Source organism: Myotis lucifugus, unplaced genomic scaffold (genome assembly GCF_000147115.1).
Source record: "Myotis lucifugus unplaced genomic scaffold, Myoluc2.0 scaffold_2213, whole genome shotgun sequence".
Taxonomy (NCBI): domain Eukaryota; kingdom Metazoa; phylum Chordata; class Mammalia; order Chiroptera; family Vespertilionidae; genus Myotis; species Myotis lucifugus.
In genome coordinates, this window is record NW_005873261.1 from 13,835 (window position 1) to 25,080 (window position 11,246).

The window sequence follows — 11,246 nt, forward strand, 5'->3', positions numbered from 1 at the left end:
AAAGGACCAGCGCGCGCCCTACCCTCACTCTGACGCTATCACTTTAACGTGTTTCCTGAGAACCAGCCGCTCGCGCTCGAGCAGATGAGACTGAGAAACGGTCCCACGAGGCCGAACCGAACGCAGGCCCACGGATACGGGTCGGGCAGCGATCCGAGTCCCCGCCCCCCGAGCCGGCCGTGCACGGAGCCTCCGGGATGGTCCTTCCGCCCCGCCCGCCAGATTCGGGCCGGGGCGGCCCAGGCGCAGCCCGCCCACTGCGAGGCCCACACGGCCGGGCCACGGGTCCGGCGCCAGCTCCCGGCGCTCTGCCCCGACTCACCCCGCAGGTCCAGCTCGCGGTCCCGCACGGCGTTGGTGTACTGCGCCGCCTGCTCGATCAGCTCCGCCGTCAGCTTCACCATCCTGCCGCCTCCCTGCTCCCGCTCCGCGGCTCCGGGGCTCCCGCCAGACAAACCTCTCGGCGTGGCTCAGGCCCGTTACCAGACACACTTCCCGGCGAGCCCTGCGCCGGCAAACGACATACCTTCCGGCGTGCCCGAACCCTACTGACACACTTCCGGACTAGCCCCACGCCATCCCCAAGACGTATATCCCGGCATGCCCCGGGGCAACGCTGCCACACTTCCCGGCGTGCTCCACAACAGACGCAAGACGCACTTCCCAGCATACCTCGCGTCCGACGCAAGACACACTTCCGGCATGCCGCCACGCAGCCGCTGACACACTTCCCGGCACGCGCCGCGGTCGACGCATGACGCGCTTCACGGCGTGCACCGCCTTGTGCCCGCCCACAGGCAGCATTGATTGATTGGGCCGATTTACGTGCTCGCCGCTCGGCGCTCAGGCCAAACAATGGAAGAGCCAGGCTCCGGATCTTTTGCGGTTCGGAGGTCCCGGGGCGCCTGGGATACGTCCCCGGTTCTGGTTGCCTTCCTGGGGCGTCTCTGGAGTCTGGTGGGGCCCCGAGTCTAGACTTTTGTATCGGCTGGTTAAGCAAAGTGTTAAGCACGCGAGTCTTAGTTTAAAAGGTTCCAGGAAGAGGACTGGCGAGAAATGAAGACTCAATGCACAGGGTGCCTCTCCCGGGAAGGGGGTGCAGCGGGGTCTCTGGCGCCTGCAAAGGGCCTTCCTGGGACAACGGGCCACATGGGAACCCGTCAGAGTATTGGACCGTAGAGACGCTCAGCGTGAACTTCCCGATTCTGATGGTTGTGCCGGAGAAGGCCCTTGTTTATAGGAAATCGCTTCTGAAGTATTTGGGAGGGAAAAAAATTAAAATACTTTGGAGGTGGTAGGGTGTCACATGGGTGATGTCAGATCGCTCAGGAAGAGTTCTCTGTACCAGTAACTTGTCTGTAGTTTGCATTGTGATGACTTAAAAAAAGTTTAAACAAACCACATGCAATTCCAACGATGTCCACAAGGCGGCGCGCGCGGACCACAAAACTGGTTTTACCAGGTGTACCGGTTAATAATGCGGATTTTTTTCAATCGTCACTAGTAATGAATTAAAACTTCCTGCAAATGCTTTTTTTTTTTTGGCACGACATTCGACATCTTTATCTATGATGTTAACACCTTCAGAAACTTGATATAGGAAGTTTTGAACCTTGTCAATACAGCAATAGCATACATATCAAATCGCATATATAGCAACACATGTGCACTGGTATTGCCATTTCGCTTGCTGGGTTTTAAAAAAGGTTTTGTTTTTTAAAATATGTTATTGATCTCAGAGGGGCAGAGAGAAACACCAGTGATGAGAGAGAATCATGGATCAGCTGCCTCCTGTACACCCATTACTGGGAATGGACCCCACAACCCAGGGCCTGTGCTTGACTGGGAATCGAACCGTGAAACCTCCTTGTTCCTAGGTGGAAGCTCAACCACTAGGCAACACCGGCCGGGCAGCACCCATCTGTAATCACTCTGCCCAAGAAAGAGACTCATTCGCTGTGGGCTGTTAACTCTGTTATTAATTTAGGGTTAGCACTGCATTTGCTCTGAGGGCGTCTTGGGTTCCATCCACCCCTGAGGAGAGACTCCCCCAGCTCCCAACATACGCTCGGTGTCCAGGCCGAATCAATGGAAGAGCCAGGCTCCCAATCTCTTGCGGTTCCGAGGTCCTGGGGCGCCTGGGCTACGCCCCCGGGTCTGGTTGCAATCCTGGGGAGTCTCTGGAATCTGGAGGGGCCCTGATTCTAGACATTTGTATCCGCTGGTTAAGCAAAGTGTTCAGCACTCGAGACTTTAAAGGTTCCAGGAAGAGGACTGGCGAGAAATGAAGACTCAATGCACAGGGTGCCTCTCCCGGGAAGGGGGTGCAGCGGGGTCTCTGGCGCCTGCGAAGGGCCTTCCTGGGACAACGGGCCACATGGGAACCCGTCAGAGGATTGGACCGTAGAGACGCTCAGCGTGAACTTCCCGATTCTGATGGTTGTGCCGGAGAAGGCCCTTGTTTATAGGAAATCGCTTCTGAAGTATTTGGGAGGAAAAAATTTAAAATACTTTGGAGGTGGTAGGGTGTCACATGGGTGATGTCAGATCGCTCAGGAAGAGTTCTCTGTACCAGTAACTAGTCTGTAGTTTGCATTCTGACGACTTAAAAAAAGTTTAAACAACCCTCATGCAATTCCAGAGATGTCCACAAGGCGGCGCCCTCAAACAAAAAAACTGGTTTTACCAGGTGTACCGGTTAATAATGCGGCTTTTTTTCAATAGTTACTCGTAATGAATTGAAACTTCCCGCAAATGCATTTTTGGCACGACATTCGACATTTTTAGGCGTAAAAATATCTATGATGTTAACACATTCAGAAAATTTGACATAGGAAGTTTTGAAGCTTGTCAATACAACAAAATAGCACACATATCAAATCCCATACATATCATCACATGTGCACTGGTACTTGTCATTTCGCTTGCTGGGTTTTAAAGAAGGTTTTGTATTTGTTTTTGTTTTTGTTTTTGTTTTGTTTTGTTTTTTTTCAATATATTTCATTGATTTCTTACAGAGAGGAAGAGAGAGGGATAGAGAGCCAGAAACATCGATGAGAGAGAAACATCGATCAGCCGCCTCCTGCACATCTCCCACTGGGGATGTGTCCGCAACCCAGGTACATGCCCTTGACCGGAATTGAACCTGGGACCCTTCAGTCCGCAGGCCGACGCTCTATCCACTGAGCCAAACCGGTTTCGGCTGTATTTGTTTTTTTAAATATGTTATTGACCTCAGAGGGGAAGGGAGAGGGGCAGAGAGAAACACCAGTGAGGAAAGAGTATCATGCATCCGCTGCCTCCTGCACGCCCCACACTGGGCATGGAGCCCACAACACGGGCATGTGCCCACTGGGAATAACACCTTGACGTCCTGGTTCATAGGTCGACGCTCAACCACTGAGCAACACTGGCCAGAGGGCATGCAGTTGTTTTAAGGGTCTCCTGTGCAAGCAAAGCTCAAAAGAACAGAGACAAAAAGGATGTTTTCCAGGCTCTCGAGACTTCGGGAGGGACTCTGCTCTCGAACCCTCACCCTCAGCCTGTGAACCTGCAGCCACGGACAGGCTGCCCCCAGGACAGGGTCCTCCCAAGACACTAATTACTCTACCTCCTGAGGTGCCTTCTCCAGGCTTCCTGCCGCTGCCCCACTGACCCGACAGGCCATCCCTATCCGGAGCCCTGCAAGCTGGGCACAGCCACCACTATTTTTCTCCTTTTTAATAAATAAATAAATAAATATTTTTATTGATTTCAGAAAGGAACGGGGATAGAGAAACATCAATGATGAGAATCACTGGTCAGCTGCCTCCTGCACCCCAACAACGGAGATGGAGCCCGCAACCCGGCTCATATTTTTTCTTAAAGCGTGTTTTTAAAAAAATATATATATTTTATTGCTTTTTTTACAGGGAGGAAGGGAGAGGGATAGAGAGTTAGAAACATCGATGAGAGAGAAACATCCATCAGCTGCCTCCTACACACTCCCCACAGGGTATGTGCCCGCAACTAAGGTATATGCCTTGACCGCAATCGAACCCGGAACCCTTCAGTCCGCAGGCCGACACTCTATCCACTGAGCCAAACCGGTTAGGGCCCAGCTCATATTTCTCTGTACTAGTACCTTTTCTGTAGTTTTGCTTTGTGATAGACTTAAAAAAAAAAAAAAAAAAAAAAAAAAAAAAAAAAAAAAAAAAAAATTTTAAACAAACCTCATGCAACTCCAAAGATGTCCACAAGGCGGCGCGCTCTGACCACAAAGCTGGTTTCACCAGTTGTACCGGTTAATAATGCGGATTTTTTTCACTAGTTACTAGTAATGAATTAAAACTTCCCGCAAATGCTATTTTGGCCACGACATTCGACATTTTTAGGCGTAAAAATATCTATGATGTTAACACCTTCAGAAAACTGGACATAGGAAGTTTTGAAGCTTGTCAATACAACAAAATAGCATAGATATCAACTCGAATACATATCAACACATGTGCACTGGAACTTGTCATTTCGCTTGCTGGGTTTTAAAAAAGGTTTTGTATCTGTTTTTTTAAATATGTTATTGATCTCAGAGGGGAAGGCAGAGGGAGAGAGAGAAAACACCAGTGAGGAAAGAGAATCACGGATTGGCTGCCTCCTGCACGTCCCCTACTGGGGATGGAGCCCACAACCCAGGCCTGTGCCCTGACTGGGAATCTAACCCCATGATCTCCTGGTTCATAGGTCGACGCTCAACCACTGAGCCACACTGGCCGCAGGGCGTGTGGTTGTTTTAATGGTCTCTTTTGCAGCCAAAGCTCAAAAGAATGAGACAAAAAGGACGTTTTCCAGGCACTCGACGCTCCGGGAGGGACTCTGCTCTCGAACCCTCACCCTCAGCCTGTGAACCAGCAGCCACGGGCAGGCTGCCCCCAGGACAGGGTCCTCCCAAGGCACTCATTTTTCTGACTCTTCCCAGGCTGCCTGCCGCTGCACCAGACATGACAGGCCAACCCCAACCGGAGCCCTCCAGGCTGCACACAGATGCCATTTTCTCTTAAAAAAAAAAATCTTTTGATTTCAGAGAGAAAGAGAAAGGAATAGACAAACATCCATGATGAGAATCACTGATCGGCTGCCTCCTTCACCCATAACCCGGAATCAAGCCAGGAATGGAACCCCTGACCTCCCGGTTCATAGGTCAGAGCTTAACCACTGACCCACACCGGCGGGGCCGCACCCACGTGTCATCGCTGTGCCCAGGAAAGAAACAGACGCCTTCGCTGTGGGTTGTTAACTCTGTTATTAACTTACGGTTAGCACTGCATTTGCTCTGAGGGCGTCTTCCTCGGTGCCATGGGTTCATCCGAGGGGACCCACCAGGTCCCTACGTACATGTGCACCGCTCGGCTTCCAGGCGAAAACAGTCCAAGAGCTAGGCTCCCGATCTCTTGCGGTTCGGAGGTCCTGGGGCGCCCGGGCTACGTCCCCCGTTCTCGTTGCGATCCTGGGGGGTCTCTGGAGTCTCGAGGGGCCCTGATTCTAAGCTTTTGTATCCGCTGGTTAAGCAAAGTGGGAAGCACGCGAGTCTTTAAAAGGTTCCAGGAAGAGGACTGGCGAGAAATGCAGACTCAATGCACAGGGTGCCTCTCCCGGGAAGGGGGTGCAGCGGGGTCTCTGGCGCCTGCGAAGGGCCTTCCTGGGACAACCGGCCACATGGGAACCCGTCAGAGGATTGGACCAGAGAGACGCTCAGCGTGAACTTCCTGATTCTGATGGTTGTGCCGGAGAAGGCCCTTGTTTATAGGAAATCGCCTCGGAAGTATTTGGGAGGAAAAAATTTAAAATACTTGGTTGGTGGTAGGGTGTCACATGGGTGATGTCAGATCGCTCATGAAGAGAATTCTCTGTACCAGTAACTTGTCTGTAGTTTGCATTGTGATGGCTTAAAAAGTTTAAACCTCATGCAATTCCAGAGATGTCCACAAGGCGGCGCCCTCAAACAAAAAAACTGGTTTTACCAGGTGTACCGGTTAATAATGCAGCTTTTTTTCAATAGTTACTAGTAATGAATTGAAACTTCCCGAAAATGCGTTTTTGGCACGACATTCGACATTTTTAGGCGTAAAAATATCTATGATGTTAACACCTTCAGAAAATTTGACATAAGAAGTTTTGAAGCTTGTCAATACAACAAAATAGCACACATATCAAATCCCATACATATCAACACATGTGCACTGGTACTTGTCATTTCGCTTACTGGGTTTTAAAGAAGGTTTTGTATTTGTTTTTTTAAATATGTTATTGATCTCAGAGGGGAAGGGAGAGGGGCAGAGAAACATCCATAATGAGAGAGAACCATCAATCGGGTGCCTCCTGCACCCCCACAACGAGGATGGAGCCCACAACCCGGAATCAAACCAGAAATCAAACCATGACGTCCTGGTTTATAGGTCAATGTTCAACCACTGAGCTACACCGGCTGGACAGCGCCCAAGTGTAATCGCTGTGCCCACGAAAGAAACAGACGCCTTCACTGTGGGCTGTTTACTCTTTATTAACTTAGGGTTAGCACTGTGTTTGCTCTGAGGGCATCTTTCTTGGCGTCATGGGTTCGATCCACCTCTTTGAGGTGGGGGCCAGCTCCCAGGGACAGGTGGGCTTTGTGAGGACTGAGGGTGGAGCCCAACTGAATGGAAACATCCAAGCTCAAGAGAAAGTTTAAGGCAAAGGTTACTCCTGGTCCCGGGAGCCGATATGTGCATTTCCAGGGAAATATTGGGGCTCTCTGTTCACAGGACTCCCCTCGGTGAGAACCGGAAGAGGCAGCTGATCCACACGCCCACACTGGTTTGGCAGCAGGAGGTCCCGCCCGGCGGTCTGGCTTACAGTCTGGGCGGAGGACACCGGCGGCTGGGCCCTGTCACAGGTGGGGACGGCCCGTCCCGCAGGAGGCTGAGGTTGACCTTGGAGATGCTGGAAGCCCAGTGAGAAGGGACGGGCAAGGCCACATGCTTGACGTTCCACTTTGGTTGCAAGATTCGGTAAATGTGGGGGTTCCCAGGCAGGGCCTAGGGGTGCACATTGGGGTCCCATCCCCACAGGTATGCGGCCGGCGGGCTGAGTTCCAGGGGCCGCCACCCAGGGGCCGGCAGCAGAGCTGAATGAAGAGCTTGCACTCACACAGCCAGTTGGACTTCACCATCTCGCAGGTCTCCTCTGCTGGGGAGAATAAAGGGGGGCCCAGTCAGATTGGGGGGTGTGGGGCTCCCTGCCCTGCAGTTACTGGTCACAGGCCTGGCTCACCGTGGCTGCAGGTGTGTTTGGCAACGCCTGAGGCCCGCCTCGCAGCTCAGGCAGTTCTCATCGCACCTGACCAGGAACTGACCCAGGACCCACTGGTTCAGAGGTTGACGCTCTAACCATTGAGCAACACCAGCCAGGGCTGAAAAATTTTTTTCCTGCCTCCCCCACCCCACCCCCATGCTTGTGTCCAAGACCTGACACTGAGAGCACCATCAGGCGGTCAGTGTGCTGGCAGTGGGGCTGCTGTCGCACTGGAATGGAACCCGTTAGCCACAGCACGGCCCACAGGTCACGAACAGTGCTTTGCAGGATTTGTGTTTAAAAGGTGCCTTTTTCTTTTCTTCTCCATAGTGGGTAAAACAGAATTAGGTTTATGAGTTTTAAAAACAACATAGGTATTTTTTAAATTGTAAACCTTTTCCAGTTCGTTCCCATGCAGCATTCCTCTGTCCTCACTGGGTGTTAAGGTCCAGGCCGGGCAGGGGTTACTGTGAAGGACTCACTGTCACAGGGCGTCTCCTACCTCAGGGAGGTCAGCGACTTGAGCGACGCCAGGGGTCCAGGTCGCCCTGTGGAGGGAGAGCAGACACCCCCTGAGCCGCTGCGCACGGTGATGCCTGGGAGCGAGGACCATCCTGCCCCGTCCTTCCCTCTCCGGCGCCCGATACGCTTCCAGGGAACAAGCTGATGAATGCACTGGAGCTTCTGCACCCTCCCATCTCGGCCACAACAGCTTCTCCACCCACAGCGCCGATGGCTTTAAACAGCGCGTTACACACACAGCGAGCTGGCGTGTGGGACTGAAATGGCTCAGGGCCCTGCACTGTCTGGGAGGGTAGAGGTAACACTGGTCACCTTTCAACTTTGACAGATGTGAGCAGACACTTGGCCAGAGGGAGGGGACGGGGGGAGGTGACAGAGGCCGGGAACCGGGGCATCTGCACTGGTGTCAGCAGCAGAAGTAGACACCTGGGCAGCACATCTGTGCGCGTCCCTAGGAGCTAGGAACAGAGCCAGCTGTTCAATAATTAATCTCTAAGCTGCTCCAGGAAAAACGGAATGAACAGAAAGAGAGACGGAGCGCGCAGGAGTGAGAGGGAGCAACGAGGAGGGAAAACATAAAGGAGAGCGAGACAAGTCCGCTCCAGGAAAAGAAGACAAACTCAGATCCGCCAGGAAGCACAGCGAATGCAGAGCCGGGTCATCTCCCTGGAGGACAGGTTCCAGGCGGACTTAACCCATCACATGATGGGATGAGCATCGACCTATGGACCAGGAGGTCAGGGTTCATTCCCGGTCAGGGCACCGCCCAGGCTGTGGGCTCCATCCTCAGTGTGGGGTGAGCAGGAGTCATCCGATCAGTGATTGTCTCTCATTATTGATGCTTCTACCTCTCTCCCCCTCCCTTCCTCTCTGATATCAATATAAATCTATTTTTTGGGGTCAGAGTCTGTGTGCTGTAGCATTTGAGTGACTAGTTGTGTGCGCCCTGAGATGAGATGGAAAAGGTTGGAAACCGCTGGGCGAGCCCGATGCCAAGCTAAGCTCTCACCTGCATGAGAAAAGCGTCCTCGTTTCTTATCTTAGGAGGAAACATGGAGGTGGCACTGGCAGCGGGGAGGGCGCTCAGCCTGGGCAACAGACGCTGCCCCGGCGGCCACTCACCGGATCCTGTTGTTGTTCACCAGGAGGGTCTTCAGTCTCCTCAGCAGCGGGAAGCCGTCCAGCTTCCGGATTTCATTGTCAGAAAAGTCGATCGCATCGAACTGGTCTAAGGTCGCACCCAGATTCTCGATGACAGGGATCTTATAGCCTGTGAAGCGGAGAGGAAAAAAAATCCACAAGTATTAATAAAACTAAAAGGTGTTAGAGTACATTAGCAGAATTTCCCAGTAATTCAATTTTTTTAAAAAGCTAGCATTCATTCAGAAAGTGTTTACCCAGGCCCGGCCAGTGTCACTCGGTGGTTGATGTCAGCCCATGAACCAGGAGGTCTTGGGTTGCAGGTTCGATCCCCAGAAGGGGCATGCAGGAGGCAGCAGACCCATGATGCTCTCTCATCATGGATGTTCCTATTTCTCTCTCCCCTCCTCACCCCCCACCCTTTCTAAAATCCATGGGAAAATATGCTGGGGAAGGATTAATAAGAAGATGGATAGAACGACCTGGCTTTGTCCGCAAGGAGTCTAGGCCAGAAGCAGAGCCAGCAGCAGCTGCGCTGAGACCCCGTGGTCCCCGTGGTCGCAGATTCTGGGCACAGACTGGAGCAGCTCATGCCCAAGGCGATTGCTCTTCACGGTCTTCCTAAGTCCCCTTCTGATTTGCTGGACAGACAGCTGCCTGTCCCTCGATTGCTTTGTTGTTGTTGTTCATCTTCACCCTAGGACACATTTCCATTGGTTCTTAGAGTGGGAGGGAGGGGGAGAGAAGAGAGAGAGACATGGATGTGAGAGAGACACAGGGATTGGTTGCCTCCTGCACAAGACCCAACCCGTCCCGGATTGAACCTGCAACCCAGGAACCTGCTCTTCACCTGGAATGAACCCCTGACACTTCAGTCCACCGGCCGACGTTCTAACCACTGAGACACCCGGCCAGGGCAAGAACACTTTCCTTTTTATGAACTTCCGTTTGGTGGAGAAGGGGTCATTTCCATGCTGACTGACCACTGTGCTCCCTGCCCCCGGGGCATCTCCACCATCTCTCAAGTAGGAAATGGGCGGGGCGTTGAGGATGCTCATTGGGGTGTGGCCTTGGCCGGGAGGTGCACTTAACCTTTACTGGGGTTGCAGCAGCTCGGGATCGGAAGGGTTCAGTGTCCCCGCTGACATGGGGGTCACCTGATGACCTGTCTGCGTGAAGGGCCCGGGGCCGCTGACGCTGCTAAGGAAGCACAGGACCCGGTCCTTCACTTCCTCCCTAATGGCCTCGCCCGCCCCATGTGGCCAGAGCCCCCGAGGGTCTCGGGTTCGATCCCGGACCCGGTCAGGGCGTGTGCGGGAGGCAACCAAACGATGTGTCTCTCTCACATGCATGTTTCTCTCTCTCCCTCTCCCCCCCCCCCCGCTCTCTCTAAAAAAGAAAAAGAAAAGGACTGCGCGCGCCCTACTCTCACTCTGACGCTATCACTTTAACGTGTTTCCTGAGAACCAGCCGCTCGCGCTCGAGCAGATGAGACTGAGAAACGGTCCCACGAGGCCGAACCGAACACAGGCCCACGGATACGGGTCGGGCAGCGATTCGAGTCCCCGTCCCCCGAGCCAGCCGTGCACGGAGCCCACACCGCAGGGCCGCGGGCCCGGCGCCAGCCATGGGCGCTCTCCCCCGACTCACCCCGCAGGTCCAGCTCGCGGTCCCGCACGGCGTTGGTGTACTGCGCCGCCTGCTCGATCAGCTCCGCCGTCAGCTTCACCATCCTGCCGCCTCCCCGCTCCCGCTGCGCGGCGCCGGTCTCCCTCCAGACAGACCTCCCGGCGTGGCTCAGGCCCGTCTCCAGACACACTTGCCTCCGTGACCCGCGCTGGCCGGCAAACGACCACTACACGGCCTGCCCGCGCCTGCAAAGGACCACTTCCGGGCGACAAGAACTCCTCTGACACACTTCCGGACTAGCCCCGGCCACCTCTAGACGCACCTCCCGGCATGCCCCGCGCCGCTGCCGTCACACTTCCCGGCGTGCCCCGCGACTGACGCAAGACGCACTTCCCGCCATGCCCCGCGTTGACACCAGACACACCTCCCGGCATGCCTCGGGTCAACGCCGACACACTTCCCGGCGTGCCCCGCGACTGACGCAAGACGCACTTCCCGGCATGCCCCGCTCGCTGCTAGCCTCGCTTCCCGGCGTGCACCGCGCGGACGTCGACACACTTCCGGTGTGCTCCCGCCCAGCGCCAGGAACACATCCCAGCGTGCCCTGCGCCCTCCAACAGGCAGCGTTAATTGATCAATCATACTATACG

General features: G+C 54.0%; 1 protein-coding gene and 1 non-coding gene across 3 annotated transcripts in view; both read right to left on the reverse strand.

Annotated features, from left to right (window-relative positions):
- SNRPA1 (small nuclear ribonucleoprotein polypeptide A') overlaps window positions 1-10,896 on the reverse strand; it is an 18,800-nt gene extending 7,904 nt beyond the window's left edge. The window contains exons 1-2 of one of the 2 annotated variants that reach the window (XM_014450417.2): window positions 10,618-10,896; window positions 9,068-9,097 (exon numbers count right to left, since the gene is read on the reverse strand). In XM_014450417.2, the coding sequence (XP_014305903.1) occupies window positions 9,068-9,097; window positions 10,618-10,699 (112 nt within the window). In that variant the 5' untranslated portion in view covers window positions 10,700-10,896. Of the gene's footprint in view, window positions 1-8,949; window positions 9,098-10,617 lie in introns of both variants that reach the window. The other variant, XM_006108392.3, reaches the window with a different exon arrangement.
- On the reverse strand, window positions 7,464-7,588 carry LOC111824554. The gene has a single exon (XR_002827658.1). It is a non-coding gene; the product is annotated as a small nucleolar RNA SNORA54 (small nucleolar RNA).
- Window positions 10,897-11,246: the final 350 nt, after the last annotated feature.